This window comes from Vitis riparia, chromosome 12, assembly GCF_004353265.1.
Source record: "Vitis riparia cultivar Riparia Gloire de Montpellier isolate 1030 chromosome 12, EGFV_Vit.rip_1.0, whole genome shotgun sequence".
NCBI lineage: Eukaryota > Viridiplantae > Streptophyta > Magnoliopsida > Vitales > Vitaceae > Vitis > Vitis riparia.
The window spans coordinates 5,802,692-5,825,596 of record NC_048442.1 but is presented as its reverse complement, the minus strand read 5'-3'; the positions used below and the strand labels follow the sequence as shown (position 1 = coordinate 5,825,596).

The window sequence follows — 22,905 nt, the reverse complement described above, 5'->3', positions numbered from 1 at the left end:
AAGGGTTTCAGCCATTCGAGAATTGAAGATACTCAATTGTGGTCAGGTTCTGTTTGGAAGCCCGCCTTATGACTTCACTCAATAATGCAAAACAACACTTGTCTTCAACACTTGACTCTCAAACGTTGTTGCCTTTCCAGATCCTTGTGCAGATGTTGTTTACCCACTGCATTGAAATCAATAAGCATGAGTAGGTGTAGGAGACTACATTTCCTCCTGCCTGAGTTCCTAAAATGCCACCATCCCTTCCTTGAACGATTGTGTATTGAAGGTGGTTACTGTAGATCTATCTCAGCCTTCTCATTTGGCATCTTCCCTAAGTTGACTCGTCTTGAAATCTATGGTATTGAGGGGCTTGAATCCCTCTCCATTTCGATTTCAGAGGGATCTCTCCCAGCTCTTGATATTCTAAAAATCCATAACTGCCACGATCTCGTATATATTGAGTTTCCAACTTTCGAGTTGACACGCTATGAGAGCATTCATTGCAGGAAGCTCAAGTCGTTGATGTGCTCCCTCGGCTCTTTTGAGAAACTAATTTTACGAGACTGTCCCCTATTGTTGTTTCCAGTTCGAGGTTCTGTGTCCAGCATAAATTCACTTAGAATTGACGAGTGCGACAAACTCACACCCCAGGTGGAGTGGGGCTTGCAAGGGCTGGCTTCTCTTGCACAATTCAGCATTAGAGGTGGATGCCAAGACTTGGTGTCGTTTCCAAAGGAAGGCCTGCTGCCCTCAACTCTCACCTCTCTTGTAATTGAAAGTCTTCCAAATCTCAAGTCTCTGGATGGCAAGGGGCTTCAACTGCTTACCTCTCTTCAAAAATTACACATCGATGATTGTCAGAATCTTCAATCCCTGCCAAAAGAGGGGCTTCCCATCTCCATTTCTTTTCTAAAAATTAGCAGCTGTCCCCTGCTGAAAAATCGATGCCAATTCTGGAAAGGGGAAGATTGGCAGCGTATAGCTCACATTCCACGCATTGTGGTGGACGACCAAGTTCTGTAATGAAGGTACTTATTCTGTCCTATAAATGATTTCCTTCAAAAGAAAGTAGGTTGTGATTGAAGCTTTCTAGTCATAATAATAATATCTTGTATTATCTGTCACTTTCCTGTGCTGAAAAAATATTACACCAATTTATGTCATGGCAGGCCTAAAAGCATTTTTCTCTGGAAAACTGACATGCTTAAATACCAATTTTATTTTGATCCATAATAAATAGGAAAAATATTCTTTAAATTTTTTAATTATTATAACAATTTCTTGCTTTCTTTCAGATTATCTGTATGTCTCGACTCTGGCACTGATTCAACATGACGTCATGAGGAATATTTTAAGACTCCCTTGCTTAATTAGTGCCTTCAAAAAACGATGCTTAAAAGGCAAGCAGCTCTTCAGGTCTGATTTCGTAAATTGAGTAATTTTGTGGACCTTGAGTTTGTTTTCACTGGCTAATTTGCTGAACTGTCATGACAGATTTTTTTTTCCCATCCAAAGACTCATGAGTTGATACTCCCCTCGAGTAACTACAGAAAGCTTGACTCTGTTGGAGAGTAAAGTATGTGGCATGCTCTATGATTCCAATTAGTGAGACATTTCAATTGCTTTGGTTTAACTTTCTCAGCTACAAATTACAATATTCATAATCTCATATGCATTAATTCTTCAGGTTCTCTGAGGCTGCATCTGTGTTGATATCTTAGTTCTTCTCTAGAAACAACAGGTATATTTTGATTTGTACTTTTCATAAGCTGACACATTGTGGAGTTCCATGATTTTCAAAATGAATACTAAATTCTACTGAAGCTAAAACAAAAATCTTACTGCCTGAGGTTATGCCTTTGATGAATTTTATTCACTGTGTTCATATGGCCTCCCAGTGACCTAGACTTTAGCATGTGCCTTAGTGCACTCATTGTTTTCATCTCTTTCAGCTTTAATTGATATGCAGATGTTCAGTGTAGGCACCGCTCATCTCCTACTCATTTACATGATTGCCATGGACCTTTGTGCTTTACTTTGTTAATGGTAAGGTAATCATAATAGTACTACATTAGTTGAGCATGGCTGCAACCATTTTCATATTCAGGCTTTTCTTGTGCTTACAAATGATAATGTGAGCTTGAATTTTCTGTTTTTAAATTTGTGATTCTGAGGCAGATCAATATTTGGAGAAAAGAGAAGGCAAACCATATTCAAAGTCATAGCACTGCAGAGTATGCTTTTGTTCCACCCAAGTCCAAGTCAATTGAGTTGAATCTTATTAATACTTCTAGGACACAGATTCAAATCAGTTGATTTTCCAAACTTGATGACAGCATCAAATTCTGCTGATTACCATGTGACCATTTTTATTTTCAGATGGTGGTATTTTGAATCTTCAGAGCAGTTCCAGGAGGAAGCTTTGCCAAAGTCTCCCTGTGCAATACATGGGCCTTTGTTTGCAAGTGAGATTTGAGGATTTTATTTTATCTTGGAAGACCTCAACCGATTTTTTTGAGTTTTGAGCTTTGAGCTTTGAGCTTTGAGCTTTTACTTCCAAGTATGTGCAAAGAAGAAAGAAAGCAACAACAAAGATTGGTTTACTGAAGTTTTATATGGAATGAGACCCCAATGAAAAAAATTGTAACTATTGGTTTTTGAGCCTTGAACAATATAGTTTTGTTTCCCATTTTGTTCTTTGAGCAATGTATTTGTAGAATCATACATTTTGAAGTTACTACTGATTTTGTGTATATACATACATATAAATGATGTTCTCTTCTTCATTCATATGGCATTTGCTTCTTTAGTATATGCCGAAAAGTTACAAGTTTGCTCTAGGGTTTTACTTGAAGTGAGGTTAGATATGGTTTTTTTTTTTTTTTGTGTGTGTGTATATAAGAGGTTACATCATAGGCAAATCACTTCCAATCCAGCCTCTTTTAACATTTTTGGTCCCTTTCATCCTCCTCAAAGTGACTTTGGTTCAAGTTGTCTTGATATAAATGTTTGGAGTTTAAGCTTTTGGGTCAATTTAATCTTTAACTCAGCATCAAAGTCTCCGTTTTCAAGATTTCCTGGTGCTCATAAGATGTTTAAATTGATACCCAAGTGGAATTCTAGGACAAATATATATATATATATATATATATATATATATATATATATATATATATATATATATATATATATATATAGATATATATAAAGAGTATTTGTAGTAGTAACACATTATATAAGAGGAAAATGTAATTCAAAAAAAGAAAAGAAAAAAAAAACATATATACGAAGTATCAAGTATCAACGCACTTCAAATGATTTTCTAAATTTTTAATTTTTTTTTTCAAAACAACTTTAAAAAAATTGAATAAATAACACTTTAAAAAGTGCTTTTAATTCTAATAGAATCACTTTTAAACGAATTTGGATATAAATCAAACAAGTTGATTTTTAGTGCATCTAAGGCCCTTTGGGTAGTGTTTTTAAAAATAATTCTTTTACAGCTTTTGAAAATAGTTTTTAAAAACGGTTTATAATTATTTTCAGTATAAAAAACAGTTTTATTAGTTTATTATCCATAAAGATATCATATACTTATCTACTATGTAAAAGTTTTTATTTCCAATTCATTAATGAGATTATAAACCCATCAACATCTACCCATTTCTCCATCCCCCACCCATGGAGAAGAAGAAAAAGGAAAATTTTGGGTTCCCCATGGAGCAACACCAAATTGAGGTATATGCATGGATGAGGAGATATGGAAATATCAACTAGGCAAAATTTCAGAAAAAATTGCTGAAAATCGCCAATATTTCCCTATATATCGATGATTTGGTGATATTTAGTCGATTTTTTCCAATTTTTTTGGGTGGTCAACACAGGTCAACACGCATTACAGTGAAGGCTTAAACTTGCTATTGAGGGGACTTGAACCCCAAACAAAAGAATTAAACTTGCTATTGAAGGGACTTGAACCCCAAACAAAAGGCTTACCTGAAGCTTGGCCTACCCTTGTTTAATATATTGCACCAAATATGTTTATATTGAAATTCATCAAATAAACAAAATATTAAAAGAATATTTTAGAGAACAAAATAATTATAATTATTTTATAATTAAATATAAAAAATTCATTTAATTGATTACCAAAAATATAAAAGTTATCATGATAATTTTCTTCATAATGTTTTTAATATCATTAATAGATTAATTAAATATTAAAAAATTATATATATATATATATATATATATTATGTATCATTTAATATAATTGAATTAAATGGATCATAATTTTAATAATAAATATATTTGAAAATTAAACATATTATAATCAATATCACAATATTATTATGAAATAATATTTGATGTAATTTAATAATAAATGTACACTTGTAAAATTCATATATTTTTATCAATACATAAAATATTATTATCAAATATGATAAATCATATTATACATATATCAAATTTTTCAACAAAACGACTTTAAAATATCAATAGACTTTAAAAATCAAATCATTTGTTTTCTAATTCCCATGATCATTTCTAGAAAAGAATGGAGTCTAGAAATTAGAAAATCTTTTAGCTACTAGCCATTGGGGTCAATATGGTTTAATAGATTAATCAATCAATTCTCAAGGTTTTAGCCTTGATTGGCTGAGGCTTGGCCTAGACTTGTTAAACATCTTTCTAGTTTTGAGCATTTTTGCTTCCCTCAACCTATCTAAGCCTAATCAAAACATATTTTTAAGATCAAATTAAGGCTAGAAAACCTTGGTTTATAGCTCCTCCACCTTTAGGAAACCTTTAAAAAGATTTTAACCAAATTAAAACTTAAATTTTTCCTAGATTCAATTTTTTTTTTTATCTAATTTGTAAAAGAACTAAAAACAATTTAGCACTTGGATGATTTTAGGTGCTTAAGTAAAAAACAAAATGCATGGTCCTAGTGCACAAACAACCTTACAATGAGATCTTTGACAAATGATCTTCAATGATTTTTTTTTTTTTTTTTTTGGAGGTTTTCTACTTCTTGATTTTTATTTGACTTGATTTATTTTTATGATTGTCACGTTGAAAATCTTCTTGTTTAACACACTTAGAATAAACCATTAGTTCCAAACCTTCTTTTGCGATATTTAAAATCGAGATTAACTAGGCATTTGTTTCACAAAATCATTGTTTTTTTTTTCTTTTTGAATCTAAACTAAAGGCATATCAATTTTATTAATTAATAAAAGATCTTCTCTTTGCAAAGCAAAAGGCATAGCTATGGTTGGAGAAGAAACATATTGCTCTTTTGTTTTTTGCAAAACAACTTAAAATAATTATTGTTACTAGTTGGAATTGGTTTCCAAAACTCATAAAATTGATAATAAAGACAAACTTATGCCTAAGGTCAAATGAGGTTTATAGTATTAAGTATCAAACTTTTAAAAGTGTGAGTTAAGGCTTTAATGTACAATATCATAGATAGCCTTTTCAAATTGTAAAAATTCACTTCTTTTATAGAAATTTATTATTTAGTGTGGGAGCGACAACTTGGGCCTAGTTTTCATATAATTGATCTGCAACTTTGAAATTTTGAAGCTATTGTTGACTAAAGGCGTGATAAGTCCATCTTCTTAATTCACCTGCAGATACTATAACACTCTTATATCAAAAAAAAAAAAAATTCTATAATCTCTATGATCATGTGCATATGTAACCCATATCTAATCCCTGAATTAATTTTCTGCAATCAGGATTTGCATAATCAGTGTGAATGTTGGAATTTCACTCATATGCCACTTTCATTATCAATTACTAGAAGATTAAAGTCAATGACAAGATCTAATTTACTCCACTCTCAAGTTCTCAAGTTCCCATAATGCAAGTGAGAATAAGATAAGTGTGATTGCCCTAGTGGGTTTGTGCGGTATTGGAAAGACCACACTTGCTCAGCTGGTGTATAATGATAGGAGAGTGGAGGAATGTTTTGACCTTAAAGCATGGGTTTGTGTTTCAGATGAATTTGATCTTGTCAGGATAATGAAAACCATTCTTAAGGCAATCAATTCTGGGACTTCTAATGACAATGATTTGAATCTGCTTCAACTTAAATTGAAAGAGAGTCATAGCAGGGAGAAATTCTTACTTGTCCTTGATGATGTTTGGAATGAAGACTATAGTAACAAGGATTTGCTACAAACTCCATTCAATGTTTGTCTAAATGGAAGCAAGATTATTGTAACTACACGTAGTGATAAGATTGCATTAGTCATGTGTTCTGTTCATATTCATCATTTGGGACAGTTATCCTTTGAGTACTGCTGGTGGCTCTTTGCAAAACATGCATTTGAAAATGGAGATTTTAGTCTACATCTGGACCTAGAAGAAATTGGCAAAGAGATTGTAAAAAAGTGTAAAGGATTGCCTTTGGTTGCAAAGACTCTCATGGGTGCCTTATACTCAGAGTTACAAGTAAAAGAAGGGGAAAACCCATTGAACCGCGAAACATAGGATTTACCAAATAATGAAATTCTCCCCACCTTAAGGTTGAGTTATTATTTCCTTCCACCTTTAAAGCGATGTTTTGCATATTGCTCAATTTTTCCAAAGGACTACAAATTTGAAAAGGAAAACTTGATTTTGTTATGGATGGCAGAAGGTTTTTTGCAACAACTTGGAGGCAAGAAAACAATGGAAGAGGTAGGTGATGGATACTTTTATGACCTATTATCAAATGTCATTTTCTCATAAGTCTAGTAGCCACAAATCATATTTTGTAATACATGATCTTATCAACAACTTGGCTCAATTTGTTTCCAGATAATTTTGTGTTTAGCTGAAAAATGATAAGATGAATGAAATTCTTGAAAAGCTTTGTCACTTATCATATTTTTGAATTGAATATGATTGCTTTGAGACTATGTTTGGTACGCAAGAATGAGGTTGTAATTACAAATAAAATTAAAAATAAATAATTTTTAATAAAATATGAATAATTATATTATAATAAAATCATAAATTATATTTTTTATAAATGTTATAAAAATAAGGATTTTAACATCTTATAAAAGCATAATTGCTTTATTTTGTTAAAAATAAATAATAATAATATAAAATTAATAATTGTTAATACCATTTTTAAAAATCATTAAACTTATGACTTTGTTTTTAAAAAAAAATATATTTTTGAAGAATAACAACCACACAATAGTATTAATTTTTAGAAACAATTTTATTTCTAAATCATAAGCCCAAATATTTTTTTTGTTATTTAGCAAAAAAAAAAAAAACTTTCAAAGTTTTTTTTTCTTCAATGAAAATAAAAAATTATTTTAAACTAAGGTTTAAAAAAATGAAAATCAAATATTATTTTAAATTGAGATTTAAAAATGAAAATAAAATATTATTTAAAACTATATGTATGAATATTGTCAATTCATTTCTTTTTTTCGTTCTCATTCCGTTATTACTTAACATTGAAATGAAAACAAATAATCATTCTAACCTTGCATTGTTATATGCATCCAAACATAAAAATTGGAATTACCAAATTCATTCTTATTCGAGGATAAATAAGAATGAAAAGAAAATTTTCTTTTTCATTCCTCATTTCCATGTACCAAACATGCTCCGAGAGATTTGGGACCCTTAATGAAGTTAATGGTCTTCGGACCTTCTTACCATTGAATTTGAGGACTTGGCCTCGATATGACAAGGTTTCAAAGGTTATATATCTACCATATGGGCGTAAATATCTTCTACAGTTTTGCTGAAGTAATAGACTTTGGAATAATTTATTACTTAAAAGTTCAATATTTAAAGTTCAACTATCATTGTGATATTTAGACCTTACAACCATCAAAAGGTTATCTAAATCAGTTTGTAGTTTGTATAACTTACAAACATTGATGCTATACTATTGAGATTCTCTTGTTAAATTGCCTACAATGATGTGCAAATTGATTAGGTTACATCATCTTGGTATTAGTTATAGTGGAGTGAAAGAGATGCCAAGTCAAATGGGTCACCTTTTACAAAAATTGAGTAACTATAGAGCGGGGAAGTAAAGTGGGACAAGGGTTGGAGAGTCTTCAAGTGGTGCCCGTAGTGGTAGAAGTAGAGGGTATTCCTTTGATTTTATTTTCAAATAATAAAAAAACAAGTTGACACCACCAATTTTTCCTAAAATTTATTTTTGAATAGTAAAAACAAGTTGATATCATAGTTACCTATCCTATCTATTATGGTCAATTCCAAATTGAATAATATGGTATACCCATAATCAATTAGGTGACACGACCTATTTTTCCTTAGATTTTATTCTCAAACAAAATAAAAATAAAAAAATAAAAAAGTTGACATGACCTATTTTTCCATAAATTTTATTTTTGAATAGTAAAAGAAAGTTCACACCACCTAGTTTTCCTTTAAAAAAAATTGAACAATATAAAACAAGTTGACACAACCTATTTTTTCTTAAATTTTATTTTCAAATAGTAAAAACAAGCTAACACCAGCTATAAGTTGACATGATTTATTTTTCCTTAAATTTTATTTTCAAAGAGTAAAACCAAGTTGACATGATCTATTTTTTCTTAAATTTTATTTTTGAACAATTTGCAAGGACTGTCCTCTCCTACCTATCTTTAAATCTCAAGTCTTCAAAAGAAATTAGAGATCTATGACTGCCCCAAGCTCCAATCTATATCCTTGAGAGAAGAGCATCTGCCCCCAACCTTTCTATTCTAACAATCCCAAAGTGCCCATTGTTGAAAGGTTAGTGCAAAGTTTTGGACAAGGGAAGATTGGCATAAGATAGCACACATTCCACACATTGTGATCGATGACCAAGTTTTGTAATAAAGGTAGCATTACACCAATTTTTAGTCAAGTATTGGTTTTGTCCTAAAAGTAATTTTCTCACGAAAACTGATACGCTTAAATACCAATTTTAATTTGAACAATTATAAATAGGAAAAATAGGCTTTAAATTTTCTAATTATTATAATACTTTCTTGCTTTCTTTTAGGTTATCAGTAATTCTTCACTGTTATAAATTGATGTTTCATATCTTCATAAAAAATCTTCTTTTAATCAATAATATCTTATTGAATGCTTCAAATTATTAAGGAGCATGATATGTATATTGAACCAAAATCCTCTAAGCTTAAACTTTTAGGGAAATTGGTAGTTCAACAAGGTATTAGAAGTTGGTTTGCTAAGGGTCATGAGTTCAAGCCACTTGCAATATGCATGTTTGTTTCCCTTATTTGTTTCTCCTCTCCCCCTTTGCAATGTTTTAATATCTCTCTCCCCCAATTTACATTTCTTTAGTATCTCTCTTTCCCAATTTGCAATTCTATGGTATCTCTCCACACAAGGGAGGGTGTTAAGGAGCATGATATGCATGTTGAACCCAAATGCTCCAAGCTTAAGCTTTTAGGGAAATTCATAGTTCAATAAGGTATTAGAAGTTGGTTTGCTAAGGGTCATGAGTTCAAGCCACTTGCAATATGCATGTTTGTTTCTCCTCTCCCCCTTTGCAATTTTTTAGTATCTCTCTCTTCCAATTTATCATGACGGCCTCTAATTAACCATAAACTAACTATTTTTTTATATCAGCTTTGCCTTAAGGAATTGTGAATCAATCCGATCTACTCATACCACAGCTCTATAAATTTTCTTCCCTGCTACTTTGCGTAAGGTTATGTTTAGTTTTCGGAAGTACGAAGGAAAGAAACAAAATGCTAAGAATCGGAGGCTTACTATCACAAACAATCAAAGGCTTACTCCAATCAATTAATGAGGGCAAACTATATGATACATGAATGAGTTTCTTCTAACTCAACAACTTAAGTTTAGGTAAATTTCAGGCTCTAAGCCTGTCTCCACTTTAGCCACAGCTTGTTTGGTAGCCTCTCCTAGTACTCAAAGATAGACTCAAAGGAAGAAAAAAGACCTCAACCTCATAAATGAGAAGTAAGAATTGAAAAATCCAGGGAAACAAGCAGGCTAGAGCAGCAAAAGAAGAATGGATGCTATCAAGAGGACTGTCGGGTCCTATGCGAGGAAAGAACAAAACTTGGACAACATACTTTGTGTTGCAGTTAATATGACATATACCCTTCAGGGTTTTCCTTTGTTATCAAGAAATGATTTTTTTGGGATTCTCATTTTTTCTTTTATTTTGAAAGTTTTCGTTTCTTTGTACCTTATCCTATTTATTGCTATCATTCTTCAAGATTCAAATTTAGCTATACTCGTTAAGAGCCCAAATGAGAAGTATAACAAAGATCGGGGCATTAATGGATGAGATTGCCTGATCAAGCGGGCCTAATCGGGGCCCTTAACATATGGGCTCGGACAGCACTAATTCTGGTCGGAATAGGCAGGCCTAGGTTGGTGGGAAGAGTCTTGTCTCAGTGGAAGGGCCAATGCTAGGTAGCCTGGCCCGAAGCTTGTTTTTCCTTTCTTTTTTTTCGTCTCGGTCGGAAGCTTCTCTTTTTTAAGAATAGGTTCCACAATTAACACTGCCTATCCATTAGGTGTACTAAATGGTCAGCCGGCCTTATCAGGAATCTTGCATATTATACTCTAATTGTCGAAACTTGAATAAAGTGACAACCCCAAAGGTCTTATCCTTTCAATATTTTACATATCAGATAGGTGATTTTGTTAATATATATATATATTATAGACTATTGAAGGGCAGGCTTAATCCCTACCACTCATATTTACACATTCAGAAAAACAAAAATCAATGATTCTGCAATTTTGTTTTTGACAGCCAAATTGCATGACTCAGAGTTCTTGCTCACTAGTTAATATTTTTTTCTTCTTTACGGGCCCTTGTGTTTGGTTAAGCATGGCGAAGTTGCAGCGCGTTTCATACCATAAACCAAAATTCTACAGTTTGGTTTGCATCTGCTTCAGTATTTGTTTACCATATGTTCAATAATGTGGACATACCTGTAGGGTAGGGTAGGTGGAAAATATTCTTATTTGTTTATGTGGACATTTGGACTATTAGTAGACTAACTGACAGGCCATGTTCATCCGCCTCTTTACTGTATCTAAGGGCCGCCCTATTTGGTGACAAGGTTCTTCGTTGTTGACCAAAACTAGTCTGCTTGATTTGCATCTGCTTTCATTCATTTTTCTTTGATCCAGTATTCACTTCCCTTGCAAACCAACAAACATGGCTGGGGCTATAGTAGGAGGAGCACTTCTCTCGGCTTCTATCGAAGTTCTACTTCACCGGATGGCTTCTCGCGAGGTCCTCACCTTCCTCCCGCGACAGAGACTCAGTGCTACGCTCCTAAAGAAGTTGAGGATAAAATTGCTGGCAGTTCAGGTAGTGCTCGACGACGCTGAGGCCAAGCAATTCACAAAATCAGCTGTAAAAGATTGGCTGGATGACCTGAAAGATGCTGTGTATGATGCAGAGGACCTGTTGGATGATATCACCACTGAAGCTCTACGCTGCAAAATGGAGTCTGATGCTCAAACCAGCGCAACTCAGGTACGTGACATCACCTCTGCCTCGCTTAATCCGTTTGGTGAGGGGATCCAGTCCAGGGTAGAGGAGATCACTGACAAACTAGAATCTCTTGCACAAGAAAAAGATGTTCTGGGATTGAAAGAAGGCGTTGGAGAAAAATTGTCACAAAGATGGCCCTCGACTTCCTTGGTAGATGAGTCTGGGGAGGTGTACGGAAGGGAAGGTAATATACAGGAGATAGTTGAATATTTGTTGTCCCATAATGCAAGTGGGAATAAGATAAGTGTGATCGCCCTGGTGGGTATGGGCGGTATTGGAAAGACCACACTTACTCAACTGGTGTATAATGATAGGAGAGTGGTGGCATGTTTTGACCTTAAAGCTTGGGTTTGTGTTTCCGATGAATTTGATCTTGTCAGGATAACGAAAACCATTCTTAAGGCAATCGATTCTGGGGCTTCTGAAAAATATTCTGATGATAGTGATTTGAATCTGCTTCAACTTAAACTGAAGGAGAGACTTAGTAAGAAGAAATTCTTACTTGTCCTTGATGATGTTTGGAATGAAAACTATACTAATTGGCATATGCTACAAACTCCATTCACCGTTGGTCTAAATGGAAGTAAGATTATTGTAACTACGCGTAGTGATAAGGTTGCATCGATCATGCGTTCAGCTCGTATTCATCAATTGGGACAGTTATCCTTTGAGGACTGCTGGTCGCTATTTGCAAAACATGCATTTGAAAATGGAGATTCTAGTCTACATCCAGAACTAGAAGAAATTGGCAAAGGGATTGTAAAGAAGTGTAAAGGATTGCCTTTGGCTGCAAAGACCCTGGGGGGTGCCTTATACTCAGAGTTACGAGTAAAAGAATGGGAAAATGTATTGAACAGCGAAACGTGGGATTTACGGAATGATGAAATTCTCCCTGCCTTAAGGTTAAGCTATTCTTTTCTTCCTTCACATTTAAAGCAGTGTTTTGCATATTGCTCAATTTTTCCTAAGGACTACGAATTTGAAAAGGAAAATTTGATTCTATTATGGATGGCAGAAGGTTTTTTGCAACAATCTGAAGGCAAGAAAACAATGGAAGAGGTAGGTGATGGGTACTTTTATGACCTATTATCAAGGTCATTTTTTCAGAAGCCCAATAGTCACGAATCATATTTTGTAATGCATGATCTCATTAACGACTTGGCTCAACTTGTTTCTGGAAAATTTTGTGTTCAGTTGAAGGATGGTAAGATGAATGAAATTGATGAAAAGCTCCGCCATTTATCATATTTTAGAAGTGAATATGACCAATTTGAGAGATTTGAGACCCTGAATGAAGTTAATGGTCTTCGTACCTTCTTTCCTTTGAATTTGAGAACTTGGCATCGATGGGACAAGGTTTCAAATAATAGAAATCCAAAAGATGCTACTACGAGATACGATGTAGATTTTCGCTTGAGTACTAGAGTTTGGAATGATTTATTGATGAAAGTTCAATATTTACGAGTGTTGTCATTATGTTATTATGAGATAAGGGATTTGTCTGATTCAATTGGTAATTTGAAACATTTGCGCTATTTGGACCTTACCTACGCACTCATCAAAAGGTTACCGGAGTCGGTTTGTAGTTTGTATAATTTGCAAACATTGATATTATACCATTGTATATATCTTGTTGAATTGCCTAAAATGATGTGCAAAATGATTAACCTACGTCATCTTGATATCAGACATAGCCAAGTGAAAGAGATGCCAAGTCACATGGGTCAATTAAAAAGTCTACAAAAATTGAGTAACTATATAGTAGGCAAGCAAAGTGGGACAAGGGTTGGAGAGTTGAGGGAGATTTCCCACATTGATGGGAGTCTTGTCATTCAAGAGCTGCAGAATGTGGTTGATGCTAAGGATGCCTCAGAGGCCAATTTGGTAGGCAAGCAATATCTGGATGAGTTAGAGTTGGAATGGAATCGTGGTAGTGATGTTGAACAAAATAGAGCAGACATAGTGCTCAACAACTTACAACCTCATACAAACTTAAAGAGACTCACTCTTTATGGTTATGGTGGTTCAAGATTTCCAGATTGGTTAGGTCCTTCAATTCTGAATATGGTGTCGCTACGTCTCTGGTATTGTAAGAATGTGTCAACCTTCCCACCGCTTGGGCAGCTACCCTCTCTTAAACATTTATATATATTGGGGTTGAGGGAGATAGAAAGGGTGGGCGTTGAGTTTTATGGCACTGAGCCCTCCTTCGTATCCCTGGAAGCTCTATCATTTCAGGGTATGCCAAAATGGAAGGAATGGTTGTGCATAGGAGGCCAAGGTGGAGAATTCCCTCGTCTCAAGGAGCTTTATATAGAGGATTGTCCCAAGCTAACTGGGGACTTACCAACCGATCTGCCTTGCTTGACCACACTACAGATTGAAGAATGTGAGCAGCTTGTGGCTCCACTTCCAAGGGTTCCAGCCATCCTTCAATTGACAACGCGCATCCATGACATCTCACAGTGGAAGGAACTACCACCACTACTGCAGTATCTCTCAATTCAAAATTCCGACTCTTTGGAGTCCCTACTGGAGGAGGGAATGTTGCGAAGTAATACTTGTCTTCGAAAGTTGACAATCAGAAATTGCTCTTTTTCGAGACCCTTGTGCAGAGTTTGTTTGCCCATTACATTGGAATCATTAGATATAGAGGGGTGTAAGAAACTAGATTTTCTCCTACCTGAGTTCTTAAAATGTCACCACCCTTCCCTTGCCTATTTGTTTATCTTCAGAAGTACTTGCAATTCTCTCTCATCCTTCCCAGTCGGCAACTTCCCAAGTTTAACTTACCTCGATATCAGAAATCTCGAGGGGCTTGAATCCCTCTCCATTTCAATTTCAGAGGGCGATGTTACAGCTTTGCATCGGTTGGACATATGCCGGTGCCCTAATCTTGTGTCTATTGAATTGCCAGCTCTCGACTTCTCACAATATTTCATCGTCGAGTGCAAGAATCTCAAGTGGCTGCTGCACAACGCTACATGCTTTCAGTCATTAACAATACATCGTTGTCCTGAATTGATATTCCCAATACAAGGTCTGCAAGGACTGTCCTCTCTTACCTCTCTCAAAATCTCACATCTTCCAAATCTCGTGTCCCTTGAAAGTTTGGAGCTTCAACTGCTCACCTCTCTTGAAAAATTAGAGATCTGTTACTGCCCAAGCTCCAATTCTTGACAGAAGAGCAGCTGCCCACCAACCTTTCTGTTCTAACAATCCAGAACTGCCCATTGCTGAAAGATCGGTGCAAGTTTTGGACAGGGGAAGATTGGCATCATATAGCTCACATTCCACACATTGTGATCGATGACCAAGTTTTGTAATGAAGGTGGCATAACACCAATTTATAGTCAGGTACTTGTTCTGTCCTAAAATGATTGTCTCAGAAAACTAACATACTTAAATACCAAGTTTGATTTGATCCATTATAAATAGGAAAAATATGCTTTAAATTTTCTAATTATTATAACAATTTCTTACTTTCTTTCAGTCATCTGTGATGCTTCACTCTGGCTCTGATCAACATATCTTCATAAGGATCTTTTAAGACTCCTTGCTTAATTAGTGCCTTGTCAAATGCTTCAGATTTCATTTAGAGTGAATTGATGCTTAAAAGCCAAGCAGCTCTGCAGGTCTGATTTTGTAAATTGTGTTTCTTGTAAATTTTATGGACCTTGAATTTGTTTTCATTGGCTAATTTGCTGAAATCTGATGGCAGGCCTTTGATCCTTGTTCTCTCAACAAACTCTAGCTGTCTAGCAATGATTTCCAACGGGACCATTTTTTTGTTGTGAGTTCAGGTTCATGACTCTCTTTTTGGACAACAGTAGCCGAGATTTTTGCACCCAAAGAATCATGAGTTGATACTCTGCTGGAGGAACTACAGAAGCTCAACTCTGTTGGAGAGTGGAGGATGCAGCAGGCTCTATGATTCCAGTTAGTGAGACATTTCAATTGCTTTGGTTTAACTTTCGAAGCTACAAACTACAATACTCATAATCTCATATGCATTATTTTTCAGGTTCTTTGAGGTTGCATCTGCGTTGATATCTTAGTTCTTCTCTAAAAACAACAGGTATGTTTCTTTTAATTCATACTTTTCATAAGCTGACACATTGTGGAGTTCCATCATTTTCAACACAAGATAAACCTAATACTAAATTCTATTGAAGCTAAAACAAAAATATTACTGCCTGAGGTTCTGTCTTTCATGAATTTTATTCACTATGTTCATATGGCATCTAAGCAACCTAGACGTTAACATTTTCCTTGGTCTACATATTGTTTTCATCTCTTTCAGCTTGGATTAATCTGCAGATGTTCGGTTTAGGCACCTCAAACTCAAAATCTTCAGCTTCTGTCATGCCACCTCCTTCTCATTTACATGATTGTTATCCACCTTTGAGCTTTACTTTGTTAATGGTAAGATAGTCATAATAGTACTACAATAGTTGAGCATGGATTGACAACAATGCATGCTTTCAGTCTTCAACATCACATGGTTGTCCTGAATTGATATTCCCATTGCAGGGTCTTCCCTCCAACCTAAATTCACTTACAATAACAAACTGCAACAAACTTACATCCCACATGGACTGTGGCCTGCAAGGGCTGGCCTCTCTCACCTCTCTCAAAATCTCAGGTCCCTGGACAGTTTGGGGCTTCAACTGCTCACCTCTCTCCAAAAATTAGAGATCCGTGACTGCCCCGAGCTCCAATCCTTGACAGAAAAGCTGCTGCCCACCTCCCTTTCTGTTCCAACAATCCAGAACTGCCCACTGCTGAAAGGTCAGTGCAAGTTTTGGACAAGGGAAGATTGGTATCATATAGCACACATTCCAAACGTTGTGATCGATGACCAAGTTTTGTAATGAAGGTAGCATTACACTAATTTTTAGTCGAGTACTTGTTCTGTCCTTATAGTAATTTTCTCAGGAAAACTGATATGCTTAAATACCAATTTTAATTTGATCCATCATAAATGGGAAAAAATATGCTTTAAATTTTCTAATTATTATAATAACTTCTTGCTTCTTTCAGGTTATCAGTAATTCTTCTCTCTTGTAAATTGATGCTTAAAAGCCAAGCAGCTCTGCAGGTCTGATTTCGTAACTTGTTTTTCTTGTATAATTTTATGGACCTTGAATTCGTTTTCATTGGCTAATTCACTGAAACTCATGGAATGCCTCTGATCCTATTTTTCTCAATAAATTCGAGCTGTCTAGCAACAATCCTTCCAATGGGACCTTTTTTTATCGAGTTCAAAGACTCTTTCTGGAAGATTGTAGCAGATATTTTCTAGCATCCATAGACTCATGATTGATAATCTGCTTGAGGAACTGAGAAAGCTCAACTCTGTTAGAGAGTGGAGCATGCAACATGCTCTATGATTTCCATTAGTAAGATATTTTAATTGCTTTTGTTTAACTTTCTAAGCTACAAATTACAAGGATTTATAATTCCATGTGCATTATTTTTCAGGTTCTCTGTGTTAATATTCTAGTTCTTCTCTAGAAAAAACAGGTATGTTTCTTCTGTGTTAATACTTTTCATAAGATGACGCATTGTGGAGTTCCATCATATGCATGACAAGATAAACCCAATTCTAAAATCAACTCAGCCTAAAACAAAATATCTTACTAACTGAGGTTCTCTCCTTAATAATTCTATTCACCATGTCCATATGGCATCTTAGCGCCATAAATGTTAACATTTTCCTTAGTGTAATCATTGTTTTAGCTTCAATTAATCTGCAGATGTTTAGTTTAGACACCTCAAACCCAAAACCTTCAGCTTCTGACAGGCCACCACTTCCTAGTCTCTGCTCATCTCCTTCCCATTTACTTATTGTCATCAACCTTTGATTTTTTTACATCGTTGATAGTAAAAGAATCATAATTGTACTACATTTGTTGAGCATGGATGCTACCATTTAATTTCCATATTCAAGCTTTTCTTGTACTTACAAATGATAATGTGAGCTCTGGATTTTCTTCTTTTAAATTTGTGATTCTGAGGCAGATGCTTGGAGAAGAGAGAAGTCAAACCATATTCAAAGTCATAGCAGTGCAGAGTATGGTTTTGTTCCACCAAGTTCAGGTCAGTTGAGTGGAATCTTATTAATACTTCAAGGAGGCATGATCAAATTGGCTGATTTTCCAAACTCGATGACTGCCTCTAACCATGAGCTATTTTTTTTGTATCAACTTAGTGTTAAGAAATTGTGAACGTATTGGATCTGCTCATACCACCTCCCTTCATGATGAATTTTAACAACTCAGTACTTGGAGGATGGCTACTCAACTAAATCCTATTTATTGGAGCACAATTTGAGCTTTTCTTCCTAACTCAGGTAGAGTGCCATAAAAATTCAGTCTAAAAAAGTATCTATAACCCCCTATGAATTTGAATGTCAGATGCAGCTGATTAGCATGAGACCAATTTTATTTTCAGATGGTGGCACTTTGAATCTTTGGAACAGTTGTAGGAGGAAGCTTTGCCAAAGCCTCCCTATGCAATACATGGGCCTTTGGCTGCAAGTGAGATTTGAAGATTCTATTCTCTCTTGGAAGACTTCAACTCATTTTTTTTTTTAGTTTTGAGCTTTGAGCTTTTACTTCCAAGCATGTGCAAAGAAGAAAGAAAGCAACAACAAACGTCCACTTACAGAAGTTTTACATGGAGTGAGACTCCCATGGAAAATATTGTAGCTATTGGTTTGTCAACCTTGAAGGTTATAGTTTTGTTTCCCATTGGATCTCTGAGGAATGTGTTTGTTGAATCATATATTTTCAACTTACTATTGATTTTGTGTATATACATAAATATAAATGATGTTTTCTTCTTCATTCATATGGAATTTGCTTCTCTGGTATATGTATATGCGAAAAGTTACAAATTTGCTCTTAAGGTTTTACTTGAAGTGAGGTTCAATATGCCCTTCTTCTGCATTTTGGTGTATACAAGAGTTTACTTCATAGGCAAATCACTTCCAACCCAGCCTTTTTTAAAATTTTTGGTTCTCTTTTCTACCATAAACTAAAATTGCACTACTATTATCAATGGCTAAATATTTAGAGAGAAAATTTCTCTAAATTATTATTGTTTAATATGATTGAATTTTTTGAATAATTTATTTGAGTAGATGATCAAAACGAATTTTCTATTTTTATCAAACCAACATTGAATTGGAAGAAGAAAAGTCCAAGGGGGCTCACATGGTGGGTTCAGCTGTTGGTTTGGGTGGAGTCACTGCAACAGAATGGGTGTGGGCTCCTCCCCAAAAACCCACTCACATGACATCTCTCTTTCCAACTTTCTCTCTCTGTTCCCGAAACCCAATGCCCACCTTTCCCTTACAACCATTTCAAAAAGGCAACAGCCACACTGGCCCCACACTTTTCCACTGCCCCAAGATTCCAATTCCATGAACGAGATCAGAAACCAATCCACATCCACCCACTTCTCCATGCCCACTAATGGAGAAAAGAAGAAACAGGAAAATTTTGGGTTCCCCTTTAAATGGAACAACTCCAAATTGAGGTATATGCAAGCTTTCAACAATGGGTGTGTGTTAATTTAGATATGCCAATCCAACGGCCCAAAATGAACTTGGAATCTAGTTGTACTTTTTCTCCATTATAAGTCACTAAAATGAATTCCATGATTAAGATTTTGTTACATGGTCACATGTTTTGGTTTGGATCCAAATACCATTGGGACCAAAACCCTAATTTGGGTTATTTTCTTGGAAGATATTGAATCTCACTTCATTAGGGTTTAATATGTAAACAAGTAACCGATCAAAAACTACCACAAAGTTAATAAAGAAGAACCATAAAAAGGGTCTTCACATGAAAAAGTTTAATACTAAGGTGGTGTTTGTTTTTTTAGTTTTTTTACTGAAAATAATTTATTTTCAGAATTTAGGTTATTTATTTTTTTACTTTTTTATGACTTATTATAAATATTTTACTAAATTGGAAAAGCCAAAATATATAATTTTTTTTAAATAAAAAAATAACATATTAGTTTTTCTTTACTTTTTAATACTTAATAGAAATAAAATATTATAAAAATAAATAACTTAATATTTAACACTATTAAGTATTAAAATTCTATTTAAAATTAAGTAAAAAAATAAACATCACTTAAATCCACCGGAAGGATTTTAAGGTTATTTCATTCATTTTAATCGATTAAACATTAATATTATATAGTGGCAAATGGTCTTGTTGGGTTGGATGGTTTGGGACCCTGCCCCAGACCCAACCCTTTGACAGCATCATTGATTGTGAAGCATTTGTTGTCTCGTATCCTTCTTGTCTAAAAAGACCATAATATACTCACCCTTTATATGATTCTCCAACCACCCACCCAACTTGCTCATCTACACAAAACTTTAGATCTGCTGCATCTGCACTTCACCTTCAAGACAACAACAACAATGGAAGCTCTCCTGTCCCAATTCACCTTCCTCTCCAACCAGGCACTCTCTGACAAAAACTTCGATCCATCGACAATAGAAGAGCTGATGAAACTGTTTGAATTGGAGGCCTACAAGTCATGGGCATCCCTGGAGCTTGAGCAGCAAAAGGAGGTGGAAGAAGCTGAGATATCAATGAAGGAAGCAGAGGCATATCTTGACTCGGTAATGGACAGTGCTATGGAGGAGTTTAGGCTGTTTGAAGAGGAGCTAGAGCGAACATCCAAGGCTGAATATGATAGCCTAGTTCAAACTGCAGATAATGCAAGGAAGATGGGGAAGTTGATGGAGAAAGCAGCCACTATTGCTTCCAAGAAGTATATTGAAGCCGCAATGAATTCAGCTACTTCTACAATGAAGATGGCATGGAAGGGGATTTCCTCTAAAAAAGTTCATCCTTCTTGAGATGGGGTTTCCCCTTTGTGATGATATTATGAAATAAGGCCACTATAGGTTGGAGCACATCTCCTCTGTAGTTGTATGTCATTTGGGGTCTTTTTTTAGGCTTCTTTGTGGTGTGGAAGAGTAGATCTGTGAAGTTGTTGTGTTTCAAAATCTTGCAATATGAAACACCACCCATCCACAAGAAAAAAAAAACAAAACAAAAACTGATCCTTTGTTTAAAGCACATCTTATCATTCTCAAAATCACACCATACTTCCCTTTGTTATCTGTGGAGATCTTGTTTCCTTTTTCTCTATTTTGCAGGAAACATGCCTAGGGTTTGGTTCTTCTATTGATTTCCCACTTGTTTTAGGGGATTTATATCACATAAAGATTACTACTTTAGTTGATTAACTACAATGTTTGTTGAAACTCAAGGGGTAACACAGGAGAGCTAGCCCTTCCCATTACCCCCAAACCCTCCCTATCCTGGTGAAGGATTTCATTGAGACAACTAATTTCAGAGCATTGATATTATAAGCCCTTCTTTTCTTACTTTATGTTCTGAATGAACAAGTAAAGCCTCAGGTTTGGGAGGCATTAGAATGAAAATAAGGTCTTCAGCTTTGATAATTAGTCTTTGTTTTCAGCTACTTTTTGCTTCCTTTACTGCTGTTTTTTTCCCTGTTTTTGAAGCATTAGAATATACATAAGGTTTTTCAGCTTTGATAACCTTTGTTCTCGGGTACTAATCGCTTCTTTTACCACTATTTCTGCCCTGCTTTTGATGCATTAGACTGTAACTAAGGTCTTCAGCTTTGATAATTAGTCTTTGTTTTCAGCTCCTATTTGCTTCCTTTACTGCTGTATTTTGCCCTGTTTTTGAAGCATTAGAAAATAAGGTTTTTCAGCTTTGATAACCTTTGTTCTCAGGTACTAATCGCTTCTTTTACCGCTATTTCTGCCCTGGTTTTGAGGCATTATATTGTAACTAAGGTCTTCAGCTTTGATAATTAGTCTTTGTTTTCAGCTACTATTTGATTCCTTTACTGCTATATTTTGCCCTGTTTTTGAAGCATTAGAATATAAGTATGTAACTAAGGTTTTTCAGCTTTGAAAGCCTTTGTTTTCAGGTACCCTTTGCTCCTTTTACTGGTATGTCTGCCTGGTTTGTGAAAGCCCAATCCTTTTCACCTTCCATGGCAAGCAGAATGATAGTTTCCCTTACAGAATCTCACCATCTGATCCTCTTCCCTACTCACAATTTTGCCTAATTGGTTAGGCAAAAAGGTTCATTGAGTTTTGGGTTTGAGAAGTCATGAACATTTGGTAAGACTTAGGCATCTAGTAAACTTGAGGATCATGGATGTATCATCAACACAGAAGGAACCTAGATGCATATTTCTTTGGGCATTTATTTATCTCTTCTTTGTTTTAATTCTTATTTTTCCCCTTCTGGGTATAGATTCTATTCACCTAAAGTCTTCACATAAGAGGGCTATGTATCCTTCTTTTACTATACAGTTGGAGAAGGCCTCACACTCTCTCCAAATGCTTCTGCAAATGTTGAAGATGGTGAATATTTCTTCCTTCACATCTATCATGCTTTCAAAATCCCAAGTTGATGATTCAGGATTATCCATATAATGATAGTTGAAATTAGAAAATGGAACTTATGGGTGCTGCTAGATTGCAAGAACAGCTAATTATTGGAGTGGTTGTATGGGAAATGGCAAAGATGATGAAAGTTACAAGAAGAGTTCCTGTGAATATGTATAAAATTTTACTTTGTAGTGCTTCTATTATAAATACTTTTATGTTATGTTTGTTTCCCGGGAAAGTACGAAGGAAGCAAAAAAATAATAATAATTTATTAAATTTGATTTTTTTTTTCTTTCCTTTGTTTTTTTTCTTCTTTCAACTTTTCTTCCGTTTTCTTTCCTCTTACATATTTTTTCAAATTTTTTGAGAACCAACCATAGCTTTAAGGAAGTCAATAATAATTCATAGGAGTGCAGGTATCTAAACACAGTAGTTGAATATAAAAAAATAAAAATAAAAATGCTTTGATAGTATTTTTGATTTTGAAAGAATCATTTACTAAGTGATTATTTTTAGGATTCACTTAAGTAATTCTTTATATTTTTAAAAGTTTAAACATTCAGAGCTTGTTTAGTCATGTAATTTTAAAATAGTTTTTTATTTTTAAAATAAATAAAAAAACCGTTTTAAAAATTTTTAACACTATTTGACCATTATTTTCTAAAAATAATTTTTAAAAGCAAAGCAAAATAAAGAATAATTTTTCTAAGAATAAGTAGGAGTCGTTTTCATCTGTTTTAAATTAAAGAATTTAAAAACAAATTTTAAAAAATATGACCAAATGAGCCGATAATTTTTACTTAAAAAAATAATTATTTTCAATAATTGGTAAATGTCTCTAATCATCTCAAAATCACTCTCAAATAAATTCTTAGAACTCATTCACGAGTGATTTTGGTTAAAGAGTTTTTAT

The 22,905-nt window shown here is 34.5% G+C and overlaps 2 protein-coding genes across 20 annotated transcripts; both read left to right on the top strand.

Annotated features, from left to right (window-relative positions):
* Positions 1–11,064: 11,064 nt before the first annotated feature.
* Positions 11,065–18,373, top strand: LOC117927060 (putative disease resistance RPP13-like protein 1). 19 transcript variants are annotated; one of them, XR_004653267.1, is made up of 11 exons: positions 15,062–15,153; positions 15,240–15,457; positions 15,543–15,596; positions 15,839–15,943; positions 16,052–16,309; positions 16,562–16,619; positions 16,747–16,920; positions 17,003–17,044; positions 17,543–17,620; positions 17,733–17,873; positions 17,975–18,373. XR_004653267.1 is itself a non-coding variant. In XM_034846439.1 (7 exons), exon 1 carries the CDS (start codon positions 11,177–11,179, stop codon positions 14,696–14,698), a length of 3,522 nt encoding a protein of 1,173 aa, XP_034702330.1. In that variant the 5' UTR covers positions 11,065–11,176; the 3' UTR covers positions 14,699–14,849; positions 16,562–16,619; positions 16,747–16,920; positions 17,003–17,044; positions 17,543–17,620; positions 17,740–17,873; positions 17,975–18,373. The 19 variants fall into 19 exon arrangements, 5 of the variants coding, with proteins under 5 accessions (XP_034702330.1, XP_034702327.1, XP_034702328.1 ...); XR_004653270.1 differs by having other exon boundaries at positions 16,739–16,920; XR_004653264.1 differs by having other exon boundaries at positions 16,052–16,397.
* A 1,490-nt stretch (positions 18,374–19,863) lies between these two features.
* Positions 19,864–20,945, top strand: LOC117926176. The gene has a single exon (XM_034845253.1). The coding sequence runs from the start codon at positions 19,878–19,880 to the stop codon at positions 20,409–20,411; it is 534 nt and encodes a 177-aa protein (XP_034701144.1). The 5' UTR covers positions 19,864–19,877; the 3' UTR covers positions 20,412–20,945.
* The last annotated feature ends 1,960 nt before the right edge of the window (positions 20,946–22,905 follow it).